At 38.4% G+C, this 25172-nt stretch overlaps 3 protein-coding genes and 1 long non-coding RNA gene across 4 annotated transcripts; 3 read left to right on the top strand and 1 right to left on the bottom strand.

The window, feature by feature from the left end:
- Positions 1 to 658: 658 nt before the first annotated feature.
- On the bottom strand, positions 659 to 2600 carry LOC126598938 (60S ribosomal protein L34-like). The gene is made up of 4 exons (XM_050265332.1): positions 2405 to 2600; positions 1553 to 1632; positions 971 to 1080; positions 659 to 882 (listed from the first exon to the last, which is right to left on the bottom strand). Exons 1-4 carry the CDS (start codon positions 2481 to 2483, stop codon positions 786 to 788), a joined length of 366 nt encoding a protein of 121 aa, XP_050121289.1. The 5' UTR covers positions 2484 to 2600; the 3' UTR covers positions 659 to 785.
- A 99-nt stretch (positions 2601 to 2699) lies between these two features.
- LOC126598914 (pentatricopeptide repeat-containing protein At1g74630) lies at positions 2700 to 5022 on the top strand. Its single transcript, XM_050265288.1, has one exon. It carries the CDS (start codon positions 2807 to 2809, stop codon positions 4736 to 4738), a length of 1932 nt encoding a protein of 643 aa, XP_050121245.1. The 5' UTR covers positions 2700 to 2806; the 3' UTR covers positions 4739 to 5022.
- A 243-nt stretch (positions 5023 to 5265) lies between these two features.
- LOC126598922 (uncharacterized) lies at positions 5266 to 7734 on the top strand. Its single transcript, XM_050265301.1, has 4 exons — positions 5266 to 5602; positions 6182 to 6497; positions 6705 to 6864; positions 7157 to 7734. The coding sequence occupies exons 1-4, from the start codon at positions 5420 to 5422 to the stop codon at positions 7626 to 7628; spliced, it is 1131 nt and encodes a 376-aa protein (XP_050121258.1). The 5' UTR covers positions 5266 to 5419; the 3' UTR covers positions 7629 to 7734.
- Positions 7735 to 10727: 2993 nt separating this feature from the next.
- Positions 10728 to 23091, top strand: LOC126598945 (uncharacterized). Its single transcript, XR_007615019.1, has 4 exons — positions 10728 to 11116; positions 11211 to 11318; positions 12323 to 12396; positions 22502 to 23091. It is a non-coding gene; the product is annotated as an uncharacterized LOC126598945 (long non-coding RNA).
- The last annotated feature ends 2081 nt before the right edge of the window (positions 23092 to 25172 follow it).

The following is a 25172-nucleotide window of genomic DNA, read 5'->3' on the forward strand; positions in this document are numbered from 1 at the left end:
TTTCGAGTGCAAATAATTTTGAGTCTTTTAATAGTCGAGTGCAAATAATTTTAAAAAGTGGAGTAACTAATATTTTGTTAGTTGATGGTCAAATTTCAAAGATCATGCCTTCCTTGCTCCAAAAGCATATCTGAGGTCATTTGTTTGACTATAGTCTCATAGACTTGAACCCAGAAAACTAGCCGTTGCTTGTAGTGGGAGAGATGGAAGGCGAAAACGGAGTAAAACCACACGGGATGAGGGCTAGTGCATACTCTAAGAGAGTGGAACTGGCTCTCCGGCTTAAAGGCGTACGTTACGAGTACGCAGCAGAAGATTTGAGCAAGAGCGAGCTGCTAGAATACATTGATGAAACTTGTTAAGCTCCTCCAGTTTACCAATAGCGAGATCTGGGCCTCCTGGACATCACATACTGATGGTTGCAACGTTTGGCCGTACAAAGCTCATGAACAAGCTTGTTAAACTCCTCCAGTTTACCAAGCAGACGAGTCATGCTCGATCGCATTACTTAACCATGTTATGCGACGGTGGAACCCATTGGCTATGTAATAACGCCTTAACGGCATATTTTCGATCTGCATCCATCCGAATCCAATACATTGTGTGCACAAGAACAAAGGAGCTGACAACGTAATAAGAAATATTTGAGATGATACCGTTAGCTAAGAAACTCATTCAAATTTAAGGGAAAGATGACAACAAATTATATGGTTCCAACAATTTTTCCTCATCTCATAATACTAGTCAAAATTTATCGCTTGCATATCACGGAAATAGTTCACTTTCTATTTGCTTTTGGACGCCTGATTTTCTTTTGCCTTCTGAATCTTCAAAACCTTCTTCACAATCTTCTGCTCCTCCACCAAAAAGGCTCGGATGATCCTGCAATGCCAACAATTACAAGAAATATGGTCGGATGAGCCCAAACAAACCAGACAACTCGATAAGTAAAACTTCTAGAAATACAAACCTCTCTCTGACAGCTCCACCGGACAGCACACCCCCATAGGCACGATTCACGGTCCTCCTGTTCCTTGACAGTCTAGACCTCTTATATTCAGCGGGTCTCAAGTGAGGAATCTGCATATGGCGGTGAGTGACAACTTAGCGAAGGGTAGGCTGTGCCCCAACACAGTTTCTCAAGAAAGGAAACAGAAAGCATACTATAATTGGCGGGAAAAAGGAAATGCAACGTACTTTGTATCATCAATATTTATCAACATGGCATCCCCAACATTCCGTAAAACACTAACTGTGACAAAGTTAAGCTCAACATGCAATAATCTAACTCCTAACCATACATATGAGCGCAACCATTTAAAAGAAGAAATGGCACAAAAATTTTGATTTGCAGTATTAGCAACAATATGCGATAAACAAAAATGCTTAATGTGAATCCTTGTTTTCCTAATTAGTAATTACAACACCAAGTCCATACCATATGCGGTACACATTTCTTGCTGAAAAAAATAGAAATCAGTGATCAAAAGATGGAAAACAAAAGTTAGAACTTAGAACCAAAACAAGTCATAGCCCCAAACAATCAACTCACCCCTTGGATTCTCTTTCCGGTAACAGGACATTTTGGTCCACTTGCTCTCTTCTTACTGGTCTGATACACGAGCTTTCCACCTAAATCAAAGTGCAGGTATAAGCGAAACCCACACAAAACCAGCGGAATACAAAACTTTATAATACAATTAAAACGCAACTGCAGGAATGAATAGATTATGATCCCAAATAAAACTATGATCTATGACATACAAATGGAGCAAATAAACTGAAGTTCAGCATTGTTTCAAACACTTCTCCATTACTACAACTCAGAAACCTACAATCAAACGGGCACTTAGCTAGTCGAAACCAGTACGGAAATGTAACCCTTAAAACCAATTATACGGTAACCATCTCACTCTTAGAAATTAGGGAACTTTAACGAAAAACCACATTTTTTACATTAAAAAATCAATCCTGATCCTATTCACTTTCCCTTTTATTTTGTTATTATCGTTAAAACTCAAAGTTTTCAAGTCATTTTCATTAGTTTTCCTTAGAAATTAAGACTTCATAACTGTAAACAAAGCAGATTCTTACTTCCATCAATTTTGAAGTCCCATTTCAATTTTTGCTCATTATCTCAAATCAAGGAAATTTCATAAAAAACACAAATTTCCATACTACTAGATTATCTTGTGAAATTGGATCGATCAAAATCTCAAATTTTTGAGATTTAACAGCTGCATCATATCATTTCTTTACAAAATAACATATAAAAAACCCCAGATATTAAATGTAATTAGCCAAAGTACATGAAGAACACTCAAAGTTTGCACTTTGATTACAAAAGCACCGTCATTTAATCTCATATGAACATATAATTAACTATGTATTAAGGATAGTATACCAGGGGTTTTGACGATCCGATGCTGGTTCGACTTGGTTGCGTAGCTGTGGCGCGTACGGTATGTGAGCCTCTGAACCATCTTCAACCTCTCTCCCTCTCTCTCTAGGTTAACTCAGAACAACTGTGTTTTGGGGGTAGAGCGAGAAAGTTAAAGCCCTAGAGGTAGAGAGAGAGGATATTCAGTTGCCCTAGGATCCAACGGCTGTCATGTGTTCTCTTTCAACGGTCATGATTTCTACTTGTGTCCTTTTATATTGGCTTTTTTGCTTATATACCCTTATGGTTTGATGAAAATCCCAATTTTTCCACTGAAACCTGTAATTTATCGATTGCCATTGATGTTGGGAAGTTTTTCCCGCGAAAAAGCCTGCGCCTTTGAGTTATGGAGTACGAGAGCTGACAATGAACACGGCGGAGCAGCTCTGCGTGTCTCTTCTGAGCAAGTGCAAGACCCTCAAAGCCGTGAAGCAAGTTCACGCCTTTGCATCCAAGACGGGCCTCGACGCCCATTCCTTTGTCTTTGGCAAGCTCCTCCTCCACTGCGCCGTCACAATCTCCGACGGTCTCCACTACGGTCGCCGCCTCTTCCTTCATTTTCGAAACCCAGATGCCTTCATGTACAATACTCTCATTCGCGGGCTGGCCGAATCGGATACTCCGCATAATGCGCTTGTTGTGTTTGCTGAAATGCGTTGGAAATTGACTGACCCGATTGATAGCTTCTCTTTCGCGTTCGTACTCAAGGCGGCGGCGAATTGCGGGGATTTGAGAGATGGGATGCGGCTGCATTGTCAAGCTTTGGTTTGTGGGCTTGATACCCATCTTTTTGTTGGGACAACTCTGATTAGTATGTATGCTGAATGTGGGCGTGTTAAGTTTGCTCGACAAGTGTTTGAGGAAATGCGTGAACCAAATGTGGTCGCGTGGAATGCGATTCTTACCGCGTGTTTTCGGTGTGGGGATGCGAAGGGTGCGGAGGCGATGTTTGGCTGGATGCCTTTGAGGAATTTGACGTCTTGGAACATTTTGCTTTCAGGGTATGTGAAAATGGATGAGCTTGAGCTTGCCAAGAAGGCATTTTTGAGGATGCCGATGAAAGATGATGTGTCTTGGAGTACTATGATTGTTGGGTTTGCTCAGAGTGGTTGGTTTGATGAGGCTTTTGGGTTTTTCAGGGAACTACAGCGGGAGGGAATTAGACCAAATGAGGCGAGCTTGACCGGGGTACTCTCTGCGTGTGCACAAGCTGGCGCATTTGAGTTTGGTAAAATTTTACATGGTTTAGTAGAGAAGGCTGGATTACACTGGATGATATCAGTCAATAATGCGCTCCTGGATACCTACTCTAAATCTGGAAATATGGACATGGCTAGGTTGGTCTTTGAAAGAATGCCGGAGAAGAAGAGTATTATTTCTTGGACTTCAATGATAGCAGCGCTTGCAATGCATGGTTATGGCCAAGAAGCAATACAAATTTTCCGTAAGATGGAAATGTCTGGAACTAAGCCTGATGGTATCACCTTCATTTCAGTCTTGTATGCTTGTAGTCATGCTGGTTTGGTTGACGAAGGATGTGAGTATTTCTCTAAGATGAGAGATTTGTATGATATAGAACCAGCTATTGAACATTACGGTTGTATGGTAGATCTATATGGTCGAGCTGGTAAACTGCAGAAGGCCTACGATTTTGTACATGAACTGCCAATATCTCCTAATGCTGTTATTTGGCGAACTCTTCTTGGGGCTTGCAGCATTCATGGTAATGTTGAGTTGGCAGAACAAGTGAAGGAAGCTCTTTCCAAACTTGACCCCGACAATTCTGGTGACCACGTTCTCTTGTCAAATGTATATGCTGTTGCAGGGAAGTGGAAGGATGTTGCTGCTCTAAGAAGATCAATGGCTGACCAGAGGATTAAGAAAGCTCCAGGATGGAGTGTGATTGAAGTTGACCGGGTCATGTATAGTTTTATGGCTGGTAAACAATCAAATAAAATTACAGAAGAGGCTTATGAGAAGCTACGGGAGATGATGTTAAAACTTAGGGTTGAAGGAGGCTATGTTCCAGAGGTTAGGAGTGTTTTGCATGACATAGAAGAAGAGGATAAAGAAGATTCAGTTTTCAGGCACAGTGAGAAACTTGCTGTAGCTTTTGGGTTGGCAAGACAGTGTGAAGGGCAGATTATAAGGATTGTGAAGAATTTACGGGTCTGTAGGGACTGTCATACGGTGATGAAGCTGATTTCTAAGGTTTATGGAGTGGAGATAGTGGTGAGAGATAGAAGCCGTTTTCACTCCTTCAAGGATGGCTCTTGTTCATGCAAAGATTACTGGTGAGTGGCGACTGACGAAGCACTTGAAGAAGTACACAAAGACAAGACGGAACACCAAGAATTTGGCTTTGAGTTGTATCATTGATTGAAAATTTCGACTAATGGTTCAATGGAAGCAATTGAAGTGCTGCTAGATTAGCAATTAAGTTCACTCAATTGTTTTTTAACTTTCTGTCAACAATTATGTGTAATTCTTTGAAATGTATAGCTTTTGACCCCCCAAAATTGTACAGATTTTATGTGCCGGAAACATTCTTCAAAGTTGGGAACTTTTCAAGATTTTTGAAAGTATGTACGTCAATTGAACTTCTGTTTGGAATTGCTTTCGTAGGAAGCACTTGTTAATTCGTGAAAAGTTCGTGGCATTTACAATTTTCATGGGGTTTTCTCAAACTTTTGTGGTTATGATGCAATATTGAAAAAAATAAAAATTTATCCAAAGGAGTTGGGTGAGAAAATTTAACGTTTGGCGGGAGGGAGGCCAACGGCACCACCATATGCAGAAGTGAACAAACTTGTATCTCATTTGGGTGCGGAGTGATATTTCCAAAACTTGTGTGGACACTAGTGATATTTTCACATCTCTCATTCCGTGTGCTGACTGCGGAACTGAGATTCTTTGATATTTTTCTACAGAAGAGAAACCAGCGGTCAGCATCTTCCTCTCAAATCCTGCAACAAATCCATGGCGCTCTCTGCAGCATTCTACGCACCTTCACAGGCGTCCCGTGCTCTTTTGTTCCGAACCCGAAAACCGAATTTCTCACAGACTGCTTGCTTCCAGAAAACCCTAACAGTTAGGGCTTCAACCACCCTGGAAAACTACTCCAAGCTCCCTGTGGGTGAGAAATCTATAGCCCCATCAAAGGTCAGTGATCGAAAATTTGATATTGTACTTTTTTCTTTGTTCTTACATTGTCAGTTTTCACATGGGTTTGGAATCAATACACAGTTTTTTTTACCGTGCTCTTGAATCATGAATGAATTGGAAACTTGAGAAAATTGAATGAATTTGCTAATGTGAGTTTTGGGAATTCTCAAAACTAAGCAATATGAACTTGGAATTTTGGTATGTTTAAGCATTAAAACGTGTAATTTGATGCTTTTTTGTTAGGAAATTTGATCAAAAATAAAATTAATCTCGCGTAGATTCATATCGAAGTGAGAGATTGGATGTTGAAAAAGATTTAAATTAGTTTACTTTCTGAATGTATTGTGTAGAAAGTTTGTATTTTTGACACCAAAGAGACTCGATATATCATCAACCTCAAACGCGAGCTAATGTTATGTTAGATTCAATGCAATATCGTATGATGCTATTTGATATGGTAAGAAACAGCATTTGGAAACTATAATCTGGTCAGCCATGTCGTTGTGTTCGTAATTTGCAGAATTCAATTTAAACGTTTTGTCACCTTACCTCACAAATGATTGTACTTTGTTTCAGAGCAATAGTTGGCAATGGAAATTCAAGGAAAATTCTATCAACATCTACTATGAGGAGCATGAAAAGGAAAGGGAGGGTACTTCTAAAAACATTCTTTTGATACCAACCATTTCCGATGTAAGCACTGTTGAAGAATGGAGATCAGTAGCAAGTAATCTTGTTCAGCAAGACGATAATGTTAATTGGCGAGCAACCATTGTTGATTGGCCTGGTCTGGGGTACTCTGATAGACCAAAGATGGACTACACCGCTGATGTCATGGAGAAATTTCTGGTTGACTTCATCAATGCACCTGATGGTCCGATAAGTGGCTCAGGTTGATGAGTAACTACTTCTCTTCTTGAAATTAATCGTCAGTTATGATGATACCACATTTGTTTAAATCTTTTTAGTAAGATGTATGCTAGCCCTGTTGTTCTATCATGCATATATTACGTAGTCAACCTTGTTAAAAAGATATAGTTTATTTGAAACTGTGACCATGCTTCCCAACCTCGTCTAACAGTCTCTTGATACCAACCAGAAAATGACTTTGTGGTATTTGGAGGAGGGCATGCAGCTACTTTAACTATTCGTGCTGCAAAACGTGGTGCTGTGAAACCTAAAGCCATTGCCGCCATTGCACCCACGTGGGCTGGTCCCCTTCCTATTGTGTTTGGTAGAGATTCTAGCATGGAAACTAGGTATTCTATCTGAAACCCTCATAAATAAGTGTGTGTGGAATGATTCTTGTTCTTGAGACTTGTGGGGTAATAGATAAAGACAGTAAATTGAGGATAACTATTCTGGAGGAAAAGTGCTGGTAATGCTTCCCTTGCTTCTATATGTTACACATAGTTCGGCCATTGTTAAGATTTTGATGTAGATGTCTTCAATGGAAAGTGTTCCTTTTCCTTGAAACTATATTGAACCACAAGTTTTATTATGATCCATGAACCTGATTGATCAGTCCTTTCGTTAATATTTTTTTTGCAGGTATGGACTGCTTCGAGGCACCTTACGAGCCCCTGCTGTGGGCTGGATGATGTATAATATGCTTGTCAGCAATGAGAAGTCAATTGAATCTCAGTACCGATCACATGTCTATTCAAATCCTGACAATGTGACTCCTGGAATTGTCGAAAGTAGATATGCGCTGACAAAGCGGAAGGGAGCTCGCTACGCGCCCGCTGCTTTCTTGACTGGCCTCCTTGATCCTGTGCAAACCCGAGAGGAATTTCTTGAACTCTTTGCAGATATGGGCAGGAGGAAGATACCAGTTATTGTCCTCTCAACCGAAGGATCTCCAAAGAGGTCAAAAGCAGAAATGGAAGCTCTCCGGGAAGCTGAGGGAGTAAGTAAGTTTGTCGAGGTGCCAGGTGCTCTTCTTCCTCAAGAGGAGTATCCTGCTATGGTTGCAGAGGAGCTTTACCAATTCCTGCAAGAAAGTTTTGAAGTCAACAATTAGTTTGTTTTTGGTTTCCTTACTTTACAAACTTGCTCAAACTTACATGTACTTTTCTCGTCACCAAAATTATACACACTTTATCCAATCTAAAATACTTCAGATTCTACTTTTATAGCTTTTATTTTTCAGCAGCTATTGACACTTCGAAAAAGTCGTTCCGCAGCATGTATCATTCTATCTAGTATTTTCATTCAAGGAAGAGGAATGCATAATAAGATTTTTAGAGTGACTGTGAAGGCTGGTAATTGGCGAAGCACAGCCAACAAGCAGATGAAAAAACTAGCAAACAGCCCTAGGCTGAGGCCTGAAAATGTTAGCCCAGAGTAAAGTCTTGCTATGACCCAAATAGGCCTAGTAAATCAGCAGCCCCATCCAGATGACCCAAAAGAGTTCTCTTAGCAAACAACTTTCTTTTTTTTGAACTTTAACGAAAAGCTTCCGGTACTGTTTACTTTAATGAAAAATCATATTTTTACACTAAAAAGTTAATCCTGGTACTATTCACTTTACCCTTTGTTTTGTCTTTATCGTTAAAACTTAAAGTTTTCAAGCCATTTTCATTAGTTTTCCTCTTTCTTTTTTTTTTGTCGAGAATGTCGGAATTCATTAAAGATAAAACATATTACAAAGTCAACTAATGGCCCAAGATAAACAGTGGGAGGCCTAACTCGACATCGACAAAGGCCTAGAACTGAAAACAAATGTCAAAAAAGAAAACCTAATCTCCATCGAGGAGGAGCAGCCCGCTGTCGCCAAACTCTCGCCAGCAACCACCAGAGTGACAACCATGTAGGAACCAAACAAAAGGTGGATCTGCAAAGAGTCAAGCACATCCAAAATAACCCAAAAATGAAAAGAAATTCCATAGCAAAAATCAAATCTCAAAGTGCTGCAACCGACCGAGCCATGTAGATTAGTACCACCAACCACCACACCTGCAAGAAGAGAACCAAGTTGACACAACACGAGGGTGGGGAGGGCCAAGGGGATGTGTAGAACACCCTTACTATGACGAAGGTCGAATAACACTTCGCCAAAACTTTCCGGCATGCCGATAAAACAAGGGGCAGTAGGATAGAGATCTACATCCCAAATCGAATCTAGAACTTGAAAATCTAATTTTTGGTAGGAATAAAGGGAAAGTGATGGAGAGGTTGAAGATAAAGGTGTCAGGAGATGCAAGGAGAAATCGTAAAAACGGATGTGAGAGAAAAGGACTGAAGAACTTAAATTAGGGTTTAAAAAGAGGGCAAGATGTAGGAGAAGAAGAAAAGGCAGGCAACAAAACAAGAGATTAAAAACCAGTGAAATAAGCTGGTAAATGGCGAATGACGCTAGAAAAAGAGGTATTGACCTCACAATTCGACAACCATAGGTAGCGGAAGGGCAGGTCACATACATAATGAAATAATAGGAGATTGAAAAGGAAGAAGAGAAAGGGGGGCTGCATGCCGACCCCAACCAAAGGAAGGAGTTGGAGGGCTAAGGAATTTGGGGGATCTCTACGAGAGAGAGAGAAAAATAAGGGACGACTAGGGTTCTCTGAATTTGCATGTTTAGTAAACAACTTGAATCCTAAGATCTTGAGGAATTTTTATCTGCGATTGTTGAAACACACTCACAAGGCAATGAGACTATGCGTCTCACCCCTTACGGGTGTGTTGTTTTACACGACGGACACAAATAATAATATCTACTAAGATTTCTGTCACTCCTAGTACATGATGTTTTTTCTTTTTGGTTTTTGCATCCTCTTCGACGCCGGTGCCAAAAAATAAAATGAGAACCTATTACATGATTATTGGATCTCCAACATGTATCAATCAATCAACATTAGCGTAGTTATGATTTGTCTATGTTGAGAGGGCATGGATAAATAATGTCCATAAGTTGCAACTACTTGGTCGATCCTAATGAAATTAGCTTACACACTCATTTAATATATAGCCGTATGGGTTTGGTTAGTCCATATGTAGTTAAGAATATATTATGGTTTCAACTAATTTTATCATTTTCTTCTTAATGTCAAGTGAGGCAGAAAATAATAATCAAATAATAATCAAGCTAGTGCAATGTTCTTTTGATTTGGAGGTCATTTGATAACCATTTCATTTTCATTTTTTGGTTTTTAATTTTAACTTTTGTTAAAACTAAAAACACGAAATTTTGTTTGGTATTCTACTTTCAGTTAAAAAAAAAAAAAGTGAAGGCCAAATTTTGAAAACTAAAGAAATTAGACTGAAAACTAAAAGTAGACAGCCAACAAGATTTCAAATTAGTATAAAAACTTGCTTTGAAGTGCTTTTAAAATGACCAAAAATGCTTTTGGCAAAAAAGTTTTTGGAACCAATCCTTAATAAAAACAAAAGTAAATTTGGAATAAGCAATAGTTATGTGTTTCATCTAGGAAGTATTTCAAGTGTTTTTGGAACAAAAAAAATATTTTCCCTAAAAGTGTGACATCCCGTCCAAAAATTTATCGTATTTTATTCTTAGTAGCAGCGAAATTATCAAAATGCCCCCAAGATGCCACGTGAACCTCAACTCTCTTTTCACTTTTCTAGTCTTATTTTACTATTTTTCAATAGTACTTATTTTTACGAACACGTGACGACAAACGGAACCAAATTCAGAGTCTTAGATACGTTTCCTTTTACCATAAATAAATTCAAACATTTTTCTACCTATTGTTATGTTTGAGTGGTAGGATCGATCCATGTTTAATTTTTATAAGGGATTGGAAATCCCATCCGTTCCTCTGATTGTAGCAGACTTTGTCTTGCTTTTATAATCACCATATTCATTTCTGGGTTACTTTAACCATCACCTCCATTTCTTTTGTTTTCTTTAATCTTCACTTTCCCATGTCTCTCTAGCTTTCTCTCCATCAGACACCATAATGAACTTTATTATTAAGGGAACTTTAACAAAAAGCACTCGATACTGTTTACTTTAACGAAAAATCATATTTTTACACTAAAAAGTCAATCCTGATACTATTCATTTTACCATTTATTTTGTCCTTATCATTAAAACTTAAAATTTTCAAACATTTTTCATTAGTTTTCTTTATTATTAACTCTCTCTCCCCCCATCCTCTCTCCCACGCCTCATCTTTTTCCTAATATTTTGTTACTTTTTTCCCTCATTCATCCTGGTTCCTTATTCTCTCTCTCTACCCACTCACCACCATCAGACACCACTTCCTTACATTTTTATGAAAATGTATTTTTAATCTCTCACTCTCTTTCTTCTTCTTCATTTCTGCAACCTCAACTCTCCTTCTAACTCCCGAACCCTCTCTCTAGCTCCATCAAAGCCAGCCACCACCAGCACTCGTTCCTTCACAAATTTAACCCCAAATCTTGATCTTTCGAACCTTTGGGACATAGGGAACACGACCGCAGCTTTGCATGCAGTATCAGAGCAACTCCGAGTGCTCTGCCATTGAAGACCCGAGAGCTTCGAGCTCTCACCTTCAATCTCAGGTGAGATTCTTTCATTCTCTTCAATTTCTGGGCTTCTGTTTGCAATGGAAATGAATGTTATGTTGAGTTTAAGCTTGAATCCGTGTGCTTTTAGCCCCGCCATCCTCTGCATATGCATGCTCGATCCCGACATCAAACTCCGGCAAGACTTCCGTCGAGTTCGTGAGTGGTGGCACTCAGGCTCTCTTAGAATCGATCCCAGGTACCAAGATACCTCCTTGTATGTGAAAATTAGTTGGAAATTACTAAGGTTTGACATGCATGCATACTGGTTCTCGTTTCCAGAAGCTTTAGGGCTGTTTGGTATGAAATTAAGGCAGTTTTGCAAATACCTCTAGTTTTAGGGGGGGGTGATTTTGTGAAATGGGAATTTTGGACAGATTAACTATAATCTGCCCATTTTATGTATGAGTTTTACTTTAAGTATTTTGCTAAGCCAATGTGACTTGGCATAGGTACAAGCTTATTCGGACTTACGAATGACAAGACTTGTCGGCTTATCGAGAGCAAGCAAGCTATGGTTAATTATTTGAGTGGGTCTTTTCGTTTTTACTTATAATATGTATATATGATTTTTCCCAACAACTGCTTTTATATACTATGATGTGACATGCTATGTTTATCTTTACAAATAAACTTTTCGTACACTTTATATTTTTAATATTATTTGTGAGCATAAACTTGTGGCATGACATCCTTGCATTTTACCTGCTCATTATCACATGTTTGCACGGTGTCACTTAGTTATTTGTACTGTCATGGGCCAAGGACCAACTTCACCTGTAGTTCACATGCATAGTTTACATTCGCTTTGGATCCAGAGTTTGGTGCCAGCCTGTCTTTTTGTGTGATGTTTTGGACTCGTATGTGATGTGACTAGCGCAGCTCAAGTGATGTGGTACTAGAATGTAAAACTTACACCCAGCATGTTCCATTGTTTGAATATCTCTGCAATGGACTTATGTGCCTACATAAATTAATGAGCATTGAATTCATATAAAAACGGTTTGAGATTTAATGTTGTGATACTTTGTTGTCGTACCTTACATCTTGACTCACTTCTGCTGCAGGGTACCTACTACATACTATTATTGTAATATTTTTGGGAAACCATATACTTGTTTTACAGCGAGGGTTTACATTTTTCGAAAGGGTTTTACAAAACTTTATTTTAGGCCCACTCAACTTTGTTTTTCGTCCCTCCAGGATTTTAGTGGCAGATGTTTCGAGATGACGAGGATTGTTGGCAAAAGTTGTTATGTATGAGACTTCCATTTTCGGTACAAATGTCTTTTACTCTTCTTTTACTGCAATTTATCTATGCTTTGACATCACTTGTGTGATATGGGTTCAATCCCGCTCACATGCGCACTCTAGATTAGTCAATTTTAGGTTTTAATTTATTCACATTTTCCACATCACTACACTTTATGGCTTCGTCACCTTCCAGGTGTTGGCTAGCACATCACAATTTGGGTGTCCAGGTGGACATTCTGCGTCGGGGTGTGTCAAAAAGTGCTTTCAATCATTTTAAAAACACTTTCAAACGAGCTATAGAGAAAAAAATGCACTTCCAAAAACATTGTCAAATTCATTATTGTCTAGTAAGATATAGATTAATCTCAAACTATCGGATCGTGTTATACCATAAAGTGGGAATTCACATAGAAAATGCCCTTGTAACTTTGAAAGATCCAGGTCCAAAAACAAACATGTACAATTTGAAGGTAAGGGGCGATCATATATTTCATAATTCATATATCATAAATAATCGCAATGCTGGGGTCAAAACCTTGTAGCTCTCCTAGATCGCACCACCAGTGGCGTAGCCAAGATTTTTGAATAATAAGGTCATAATATCAATACATTGGGGTATTTCGTCGAGCACCTAGTAGGCACTTGCTAATTCCTGTCAACATATGCCAGAAGTTTAGGCCAACATATGTCGACAACTACTATTATTTGTAGAGACTTGTCGAGAGTGGATGTAGGATATAGTGGAGTAATGTTGAAGATTGTCAAGGCTTTTCAATTAAAGTATTTCCTACAAGAAGAGAGAAAAGACAAATATGATAGAATAAAAAAAAGAAAAAAAGAAATAGGATGAAGATGTTGTAATTTAGTTTGTCTTAACTAGTTATAGAGGTCAAATACGATATACAAATGAACATACATGGGGTTTTTGAAGTTGTTGGAGTCAAGGAAAACCAATGACTTCATGTTGGCTCTGTCATTGCGCATCATATGGAATCAATTGTCGGGCAATCAATTTCCAGAAGCGGCTACCATTGACCCTTCACGTGGGTAGACATTTTTGATGGTGATGATCTGATCTCCAAGCTTTTGTCCCTTCCTCCACGTTCAATTGAAATAAAAGCCTACCCAGTCTACCTTTAGTTCATGTAGCATCAGATTGTGACACATGACTATGAAGAGAGATTTTTCAATGTGTTTGGAACATGGGATGGTACACTACGTGTCACTATACAGATGGTGATACACTTGTGTTAAAAAATTAATAACTTGAAAAATAAAACTAACCTCCACTTATATAATAACACGTGGTGCACCATCTGTACTCCAATCACATTGAAAAATTCCTCCACAATGACTAGTGAATGTAGTGAACCACTATTGCATTTAGTATACTTTGATGGATTAGAGCCACTCACTAATTATCCACATCAGCTTATTTTTATCGTATTTTATCTAAATTGTGATAAATACCTATTTATTTATTGGATTATTTTTACTCAATTTTGAAATTAATATAAAGAACTAAATATTGCTTCTCTATTCTTTCTCCTAATCTATATCTCATTTATTTCTTATGCCTCATCACAGGCTAATTGTGTTAATTAATCTATATTGTAGGTACATTATATGAATTTATAGGTGTTAGGTTTTTCCAGCCCATCATACGTTGTCTTAAGTCTATAAGGAATTATAGTCTTAGAGGATTAAATTGTTTTCCCAATTGGAGTTAGTTTCTCAATTGGAGTAGGATTCATAACTAGATTCCAATTAGGATTAATAATCCTTATTGAAGAAGACCTTTAGGGGGCGTTTGTTTCACCTTCTTAAGTGGGACTGGACTGGCTAGGATTATTGTCCCATGTTTGGTAAGCTTGGGGACTAACTTAAATGAGACTAGCCCGGACTCATGTGGACTATCTCTCTCGCTAGGTCGTCTTAGCGAAGCTCCCCAAAAACCACGGGACTGCTAAGACTTGCTTCGTCTCCTTTGGGCCGCTTGGCGTCCTCCCTCTGCGAAGACCTTGCTTCATCAACGTTGCGTCTTCTCTACAACGAGATCACAACACCACACCAAGACCATTCCCTTGTTTCAAATCCGAGAGAACTACAACGATATTCTCGACGACCCGACCAAATTGCACCCCTTGCAGTCTGCAACTCCAATCCCTGCCCATGCCCATACCCAGCCCCACCCACCCGTGCCGTCTGCAACTTCAATCCTCACCCATGGAAGAACAAGTGAAGTTGGACGGGAAAAGAGGCAAAGGGAAGAGAAAGGGATTTGAACGGAAAAACAAAGGGAAGAGAGAGAGGAAGTTGAACGGGAAAGCTCACATGGCTGCCATTAAATTGGTGATTAAAGCTTGAGAGGGAGGGGTTGGGGTTTTTTGGGGGAAGACGGTAGTGCTGAGAAAAAAGGGAGAAAAGGCAGAAAAAAGGAGAGGGGAGGGAGTCAATGGGCGGAGATAAAAATGAATCAGGGAAGAAGATGATTCTAGCCAAATGATAAAATAATAATAAAAATAAATAGTAGATTAGATTAAATTAATGATAAAATATTGTATATATAGATTTAATAATATAATATTAGAATCCTGCTTTTTAATCCGGCACTGCATCAAACACTTCACTAAGTCCGTCCAGCTTAGTCTAGTCTAAGCCAGTCCAGCTTAGTCCCTGAAGCTAGTCCAATCCGAGATAATCCAGTGCAACAAACGCCCCCTTATTATGTCTAGGGGGCTATTGTACTAGTTTTGAATTGGAAGTGAGCAAAACAATAAATTGTATACCGCTCAAGGGATTAGAGTGAGAGAATATTGTAAAGTGTGTGCGAGAGAAAAGAAAAGAGATAGTGTATTTCTTCTTCTTGTTCTTTCAGGTTTTTCGTCAAGTCCTAGTTCTAGAGATTTGGCAAGATTATTAGTTCTAGAGATTTGGCAAGATTATTGGTTGTACTCATTATTGATATAGTGAAAGATTGTTGTTGTCCCATGGACGTAGGCACATATTTATGAACCATGTAAATTCTTGGTGTTATTTATGTTGGTTATTTGTTTTCGATTTCCGGAGTTAGTTCTATTTTCCCATTCTTAAATGCAATATTCTCAACAATAGGTGTGTGGAATATGAAATTTCTTTGAACTACTTTCATGGATGATAGGTAAATTAAGTTTTATTTATTTTTGTGTACAGTTGTGTCACAAGTTAAATGCATTTTATCAACCTCTAGTATAAGTATCATAAATGATGACATATAAATTTTCTTTTTACTAATTTTTTTTTAAAGTGATTATATTTTTATATTTAAATATTTAAAGATACATATATTAAAAAGTTTAATTAAAATTTAAAAAATAAGAAAACTAGATTAAATTCAATAACAACTCAAAGTTTTAAACTTAAATCGAAATACCCCATTAAAATACTACTTCTCGGCTTGTGGGCTCCAATTTATACCTAACAAGCGGATTTGAATCCCATCCGGATCCAAATTGTAAGGATCCTAGGGATCCTCACATTTTAGCCATTCATCGTGCATTGTGGGTTCATAAATCATTTGATTTTTTATTATTTAAAATTAAACACAAATAGTACCTGATGAAAACTGGTCGCATGATGTATAATGAACAGCTAGGATGTGGGGATCTCTAGGATCCCCACAAAGTGGATCCGGTGAGGATCCTTTTCCCTAACAAGCCAATCATAGTGGACACGTGTTCTTTTTTTCTTCTTCCTATTATCTTTTGGGTAAGATGTGGGGATCCCTGAAATCACATGTTTAGCAAACAACTTGAATCCTAAGATCTCGAGGAATTTTTATCTGTGACTGTCGAAACACACTCACAAGGCAATGCGATTGCTTTTAAATGCGTCTTATTCTATTTTACACGACAAACACAAATAATAATATCTACTAAGATTTTCGTCACTCCTAGTACATGATTTTTTTTTCTTTTGGTTTTTGCATCCTCTTCGACGCCCATGCCGAAAAATAAAATGAAAACCTAATACATTAGGGTTTTAGTTATTTATATATGCATCAATCAATCAACATTAGCATAGCTATGATTTGTCTCTATTGAGAGGGCATGGATAAATAATGTCCATAAGTTGCAACTACTTGGTTGATCCTAATGAAATTAGCTACCTACAACACTCATTTAATATATAGCCGTATAGATTTGGTTAGTCCATATGTAGTTAAGAATATATTAGGGTTTTAGCTAATTTTATCATTTTCTTCTTAATGTCAAGTGAGGCAGAAAATAAGAATCAAATTCTAGTTTTGAATGTGTAATCAAGTTAGCGCAATGTTCTTTTGATTTGGAGGTCATTTAATAACCATTTCACTTTCATTTTTTGATTTTTAATTTTAACTTTTTTGAAAATTGGAAACATGAAATTTTGTTTGGTATACTACTTTCAGTTAAAAAAAAAAAAAGTGAAGGCCAAATTTTGAAAACTCAAGAAATTAGAATGAAAACTAAAAGTAGACATCAAACAAGATTTCAAATTAGTATAGAAACTCGTTTAGAAGTGCTTTTAAAATGAACGAAATCACATTTGATGAAAAAGTTTTGGAACCAATTCTTAATAAAAATGAAAGTAAATATGGAAGAAGCAATAGTTATGTGCTTCTTCTAGAAAACGCTTCAAGTGCTTTTGGAACCAAAAAATATTTTTTTCTAAAAGTGTTTTTAATCATTTTAAAAACATTTTCAAACGAGCCACAGAGAAAATGCACTTCCAAAAACATTGTCGAATTCATTCTTGTCTAGTAAGATATAGATTAATCTCAAACTATCGGATCGTATTATACCATAAAGTGGGAATTCACATTGAAAATGCCCTTGTAACTTTGAAAGATCCAAGTTCAAAAACAAACATGTACAATTCGACGGTAAAGGGTGATCATATATTTCATAATTCATAATATATCATAAATAATCGTAATGCTGGGGTCAAAACCTTGTAGTTCTCCGAGATCGCACCACCAGTGGCGTAGCCAAGATTTTTTAATAATAGGGTCATAATATCAACACATTGGGATATTTCGTCGAGCACCTAGTAGACACTTGTCAATTCCTGTCAACATATGCCTGAAGTTTATGCCAACATATGTCGACAACTACTATTATTTGTAAAGATTTGTTGAGAGTGGATGTAGGATATAGTGGAGTAATGTTGAAGACTGTCAAGACTTTTCAACTGAAGTATTTCCTACAATAATTGAGAAAATGAAGACAAATATGATAGAAAGAAAAATAGAAGTAGGATGGAGATGTTGTAATTTAGTTTGCCTTAACTATTTATAGAGGTCAAATACGACATACAAACGAACATACATGAGGGTTTTGAAGTTGTTGGAGTCAAGGACAACCAATAACTCCATGTTAGCTCTGCCACTGCGCATCATATGGAATCAATTGTCGGGCAATCAATTTCCAGAAGCGGCTACGATTTGACCCTTCTGATGGTGATGATTTTATCTCCCAACTTTCATTCCCTTCCTCCACATTCAATTGAAACAAAAGCCTACCCAGTCTACCTTTATTTCATGTAGCATCAGATTGTGACACATGACTATGACGAGAGATTTTTCAGTGTGCTTGGAACATGAGGTAGTGCATCACGTGTTACTATACAGATGGTGATACACTTGTGTTAAAAAATGGATTAATTACACTAACACCCCGGAGGTTTATCGAGTTTTCACAAAACCCCCTCATGTTGGAGACATTACACAAACACCCCCTTACGTTTTAATTCACTTTCACATAACCCCTGCAGTTAAAGTTATGCTAATAAATTGACAACTTTACCCTTATAACTAATTATTTAAACAATAAAAAAAAGGAGCTTTATATATAGAGACAAAAAAAAATTCACTATATTTCAAGAAACTCCACTTGTTTTAAAATAAGTCAATAAGAGGCAAAAACATAAAAACAACTAAAGTCTAGCCTAAAAACATGGAAACAATGTTTTAAAATATCAATCATACCCTTAAGGCTTTAGGGCTATTATAGAAGCCAACCCTCATAACTCCAACAAAATTAATATGTACCATAAGCTCAACCTATTCTCGACTATTTATGCAAAATCAGTTCAATCAGTTTTCGACTATTTTTGCAAAATCAGTTTAACCCATCTTTGACCATTTTTGTAGAATCAATTTAACCCGTCCTCGACCTTTTTTGCAGAGTCAGTTCAATCAATCATCGAACATTTTTGCATAATCAATTCAACCCACCATTTTCGCATAATTAGTTCAACCTGTCTTCGACCATTTTTGTAGAATCAGTTTAACATGGTCTTGACCTTTTTTGCAGAATCAATTCAATTAGTCATCGACCATTTTTACAGAATCAGTTCAATAAGTTCTTAACCATTTTTACATAATCAATTAAACCCACAATTTTGCTTAATCAGTTCAACTTGTCCTTGACCATTTTTGCATAATTAGTTCAACCCGTCTCCGACAATTATTGCAGAATTAGTTCAACCTGTCCTCGACCATTTTTGCAGAATCAGTTCAACCCGTCCTCAACAATTATTGCAAAATCAGTTCAACCAGTGATCGACCAAACCCATCATCGACCATTTTTGCATAATTAGTTCAATAAGTCTCGACCATTTTTGCAAAACTAGTTCAACCCGTCCTTGACCATTTTTGCATTATCAGTTCAATCAGTCCTCAAACATTTTTGCAAAATCAGTTCAACCCGTTCTCGACCATTTTTGCATAATCAATTCAACCAGTCTTCGACTATTTTTTACAGAATCAGTTCAACCAAAGTTTCTTTAAAATTGTGACTATAAACCCACACCATTTATTGGATATCTCAGCAATGCTTATTGCATGAATAGTACCCCAAACCAAAACCATTTATCGATAATATCAATATTGATTCATTCGAAGACAGAAATGCGAGCTCACTGTGGAGAAATTTTTTGGGGTTCCTGGTACAAAAGCCAGGTGGTGCTCCCACCAATTGAAATTTGACATCTAAATATTATTTTATATCTTTAATTCTTAAAAATTAAGATGCTGAATAGTCGACGGAAAACAAATTAATTTAACAAAGTTGTACTTCCACCGTCAACTCTTACCGTCATTACCAATTACTCATTCTGTAAATCTTTTCACTGATTTAGAAATCATCACAAAATTTACCAGCACCCAGAAAATGAAAACGTGAGAGAGAAAGATAATCGGGTTTGGGCGCAACATTCTTTGGGATTTAGAAGTTCACCTCCGTTAGTTTTTTCCTCTCTTTTTAGACTGTAGTTTTTGATTCAAAAGTGGAGGGCGAGTGCTGGGCAAACAAGATTGAATTCAAAGTCGAATAGGAAATATGATGGAATTCGAAAGCAAGTTGCAGAAGAGGTTGATAGGGAAGTTCACATCCTTTAGTTTTTGTTTGACTATTGGACTTCCATCTTTTAAGAATTTATTTGATTAAAAAGGAATAAAAAAAGATTTAGATGTCAAATTTCTATTGGTAGGGAACACCACGTGGCTTTTTGTGCAAAATGGAGCAATAGTGAAGCCTCATATTCTACTCCATCATTGGATGCTTCGAAGTTTAAAGTACCGTGGACTTGGTTGGTGCAGTTAAGAGCCGTATGGCAAGATTAGCACGGTTAGGAGCCATAGTGACAGATTAAGGGCGGCTGGGAGTCATGGAGCAGGTAAGCACGACTGTAGGCGTAGAGTTGGGAGTCATCTTGGGCCAGGTTATGTGCAACATGAGGAATTAGACCACTAGGTTCGTGGTGCTCGGTTACTGGTGATGTGCTACTCCAATATTGAATTTTCTGGAGAGATGAAAACAAGACATGCCCTTGGTTCTTAAAGGTTGGGCTGGTGTATCCTTCTGGTACACGTCTGCCCCCAACGCGCCATTAGGTTGAGTTGCTTCATTTGTAGAAACAAAAGTAATCTTTGTATCTGCCAGTGTATGTGGGATGGTTCTGTTTGCTCAATCTTGTCAATGAAATGTGACTTACTTATGTTGGTCATGTTTCATCGGAGCGCCTCGTTAGTAGCTTCGTTATGCTGGAAATCGCGTAATTGTTTGGTCGGGAGTCTCTCAACTTTTTCTCGAATTTTCCTCTGCTAGGGCAACGGAGCTTCCGGTTACCCATGGTCGTGACCTGTTGGTCTAGTCTGCTCTTCCTTGTGCTCGGCTCATCAATGACGCGACTATGATGCATGTGGTACGTTCTTGGCAGGCGAGCGGGTTACTTGTAGGCTACCGGTTGAACTTAAGCCAGATTAAGTGATTGATTCTTTCTGTCTGTTGTACTACCTACTCCGATGTGAGGTTAATGATACTATTTACGAGCCTAGCTACGAATGAACATTTTACTTGGAAGATTGTCCATGTTGATAATCGGAGTATGGCCTCAACTGTGAATGTATGCTCGTCCGTGGGCTTAATTAGGAGTGCACACTCCTTCACGCACTAAAATAAGAGTATACGATATCCCGAAGACCTAGGCGGGAGTGTACATTTCTAGAATGCTTGGTTCGTGGCTGGTTGAAGGGCTGCTTACCGGGACACTGCTGGAGAGTTTCGTCGTTTGCTCTTGTCCTGCTTCGAGATACCTCGATGAGGCACACTGTATCTCGGTACATTGCAAAAGCTGATTCACCAAGGTTGTCTGCTGCACGAGGGTGCTTGTCAACTCTATGACTTGTCGGGATAAATATTGTTCGTCATGTAGGATAAAAGAGCTTGGATGATAGGTTTCTCCATATGTGGTAGAAGTGTAGTGGACTCCATGTGCAAAATTTTGAGCCAAGATAGTCAAATCCGTAAAAACTCGGGGTGAAAATACTCCCGGTTCAATCGTTTATCCTGAAATCTAAAGCCAAGACTGTTAAACCGATCTTGGATCAGTCATGATCGCCAAGTGGACCACGGGAGCAGGTTAGGCTGTGGAAGTGAGTCGAGCCATGTGTGGGGCACGAAGATGCAGTGTGGCGCTGAGAGTGTGTTGGATCTGCGTTGCTAGGGCTACTACCTGGGCTGAGAAGATTGTTGGCGAGGCTCGGGCCTGCAATACGCCTTAGGTCTGTGCTGTTAGGGCAACAGCTTGAGTCGGCTCATGACGGTCCTGGCTCGGCTGCCTTACAACATGGGCTACTTGGGCCTCCTCTTGGGTTGCTAAGGCAGCTACTCCTTACTCTCAGTAAGCTTACTGCCATGGAGCTGGCTCACTCCCCACTGCCACGGTGGTCCTCGTGGTTGCCATGGTGGTGGTGCTCCGTGGTGGCAAAGTTGCTCATCTTATCATCGCGTTGAGCCTCGTGGATCGTCGTGGTGAGGCTACATCGCGTCCTCTATCATTTGATCCAGATCGTAGTAAGTTTCATTCGTTTTGGTTTCCAAATTTCCCCCATTTGTATTTGTCTCCTACATCTATTCAAAGAACTAAAATATTCTTGGAATAAGAATGTATGAAAAATTTATGAACGAATGAGAAATAGAAACTTTGAATGCAAGAGTTTTCTTCAAGCGTGTGAATCAAACTCTCAATGAAAACGCCAATTTGTGGATGCATATTTCCGCCATCTTCTCCTTTGACGAAAAATGCACCCGCAAAATAATAACACCTAAGATTAAGGCTAAAAGCGTCACGGGCCCACGATGAATAGGGGGCTTTGGCCGAAGAATTTCTGATGCCATAGTTAGAATTCTAAAAAGAATGTGTTAGGAGTTTGTGGGTAGCAAATGGTTTCGCTTTTTAGTGGGATAATAGGGCTATTTATAGGAGAGTGGCCGGCCCTATTTAGAGAATAGTTGATGGCCATATATGGTGTAATTGGAGAATAATTGCAAGATATTATGTGAAATAATATCTTGCAATTAACACGGTAAGTAATCCCAAATTAAATTGGAAGTTTTGGGAGTTACCTTTTGAATAAGGATTTGATGAGGAGTGATGAGAGGGATTTAAATAAATATCATTTTGATCACCTTTGACTCTTTCTTAATTGAGCCATTATTGTCCGTTGCATGCGTGTGGGAATTCCGGTGTGATTCGAAAGTAACTTTGTCCTTTTAACCTTAAAGTCCACATGTCACCTAATTTACTTGATTATTTTTTGCTCCACAGTTCTCATTTGCAGTCAGAGTATGCCAACAACGGTGTACAAAGGTGATGTTGGAGACTGATGGGAATTGCTCCAACGATGGGTCCTTATGGAGGGGAGTACATGGGAGATTTTGGAGACAGTTAACGCTTCTTGTACTCGGCTCCAAGAGATGAAGCACTCTCAAAAAGAATTTTCTATTCGCTTACTTTGTCCAACTGCATATATCGGAGGTGTGATTGGAAAGTGTGGTATACCATAATTAACCAAATCAGACAGGTTCTGGGGCTGTCATTAAAGTCAATGGTTGAGCTACTGAAAGAGATGATTGCTTAATACTGTATTAGCAAAGCAGTTATTTGAAGACACGTTCTCAGCATCTGTAGAAGCAGCAGTGGGTTTGCAACCCAGATGCAGCGAAAAAGTAGAAAGAAATTTAGGAATTGTCTCATCACAACCCGTTTACTTATTCCAACCTCACGATTGGCTGCCTAATTGGGAAAGGTGGAGCTATTGTAACTGAGATGAGCAAACCAATTTTTCTTACCAATCACAAAAACTAGTATCAAGTTAAAGAATAGAAAATAAAATAATGGAATTGTTTGATATTTAATTTATTTTTTAGATATATTTAATAATTATAAAGATTTGTTTTTGAAAAAAATTACACATAGAGTATACTTTTAATACTTCATTTTATATTGAGGCAATACTGTGAACGAGTTCGTACGAGAGCAATCCCAGGATGGATAACCCACTGGGAAGTTCTCGTGTGAGTTCCCAAAAATAAAACTGTGAATGAGTGATCGGGACCAAAAACAGACAATATCATGCTACGGCGAAGTCGAGCCTAGGATGTGGTGGGAGCTCGGACCGGGATGTGACAGGGCAGCCATAAGCAAGAGAACTTCGCTGAGCCCACAATGGAAGTAAAGAATTCTCATAAACGTAACTTCGACGGTTCCCAAAATTCCACACACCTAGTTTTCTTATCTGTATGCAAAGTTTGCTATTTTTGTCGTATACTCTCTAAACCTTTCGGCTGTAAAGATTGTGCCATTGTCGGTTATGATTGTTTCTGGTACGCCGAATCTGGTCACAATGTGTTCCTCCACAAAGTCGCAAACTTCTTTGGATGTCAGCTCGGCATATGATTTCGCTTCGACCCACTTAGTAAAGTAATCGGTTGCTACTATTATCCATGCGTGCTTGGCAGCCCCGGACGATGGTGTGATTTTGCCGATCACGTCCATGGCCTAACCTCTAAACGGCCATGGTTTAATGACCGAATGCAACGATTCAGCCGGGACCCTTTGTATAGGCCCGTGTATCTGGCACTGTATGCATCCTCGAGTACTTGCGACGCCGAAAGCGACAAGACCTCTTGCAACCGAGTTAGAGCAGTTGAATCAGCAGCGTCAGTCGCGGCGGCTGAAGGACCAGCCCCTCCAGTTGTGCTGGACAGGAGGGCTTTGAATTCGACTTCCCATAAAGCCTGCACACAAAAATAAAGTTGAGCTCAAAGAAATCCTAAAAAGATAGCAAGAAGGTTTTGTTTCTTTTAACCTGTCGAGATGAGACTTCGCCTATGAGCGGTAGGTCTCGAGTTCGAGACTTAGGAGCAGCCTCTCCATAAAATTGGGGTAAGGCTAGCCGACATTCACCTCTCCCAGACCTTGCGTAAAGCGGGAGCCTTGTGCACTGGGTACGACCTTTATATTTTACAATATATTAAATTGTTCATTAAGAGTAAAAAAAAAGGCTTCTTGAAATCCTTCATCCGATGTCTAAGTCAACAAATTAACTTCTCTTTTATTCAATCTGTGAGACAACTCAAAGCTCATTAATCTGTAGCCACCAATAACCTGTTCATAATTTAATAACTCAATTTGAATATTGTGAATGTGGGGGGAAAATGTCATTCGTCCTCTTATTATTTTTGTTTTTCTCTTATTCACATCCATATGAAAGGTCCAAGTTAGTTTCAGAAGTCTATAACTTCGTCACAAGTCCAAGCTAGTTTGATAATTTGCATCAAATGTATGCCCATGCCATCTAGTATTCAAAAATGAAACATGTTTTGAGTGTTCTTCCTGATGAATCTGTGAATCCGAGTTAGGAAAGAGGTAGGCTTTGGACCAGACAATGTTCAATCAGGAACTCTTTTTCCCCTCTCATCTCAGGTACGATGGACTTCATGCTTCCAGGAGAACGATGGATTTCTATACAAAACTGATTCTACATGTTTTTTACACTAAATTTGCAAAAATGATTGAGAACGGGTTGGATTGATGATACATATGTAGTTTTGTTGAAAATATACAAACTGATTACTAAAACTATACAAACTTTCTGCACAAAGGTCGATGAGGGGTTGAACTGATGACTTGTATGTAGTTTTGTTGTAACCTTAGTAGTTTAGATAGTATGAGAAAAGCATAGAGACTTAAATAACAAAACCAGTCGCAAACCTTCTTTTCTATTAAATTATTGAATATTATCATTATTTCTCAATGTCATACATAATACCATTCAACTACATAAAGTATTATGGAGGGTGAAGAAAGCTAAAAGTCTAATGACACAATGTGGTGGTGGTAGCATTATTTTGTCTTGGAATAGAAATCAGATTTTCGTCATCGGGTCGGCAGGATTTAAGGATCTTTCTTTGTTTACTATTTACCTAGACTAGTG

Source organism: Malus sylvestris, chromosome 14, assembly GCF_916048215.2.
Source record: "Malus sylvestris chromosome 14, drMalSylv7.2, whole genome shotgun sequence".
In the NCBI taxonomy this organism is placed as follows: Eukaryota; Viridiplantae; Streptophyta; class Magnoliopsida; order Rosales; family Rosaceae; genus Malus; species Malus sylvestris.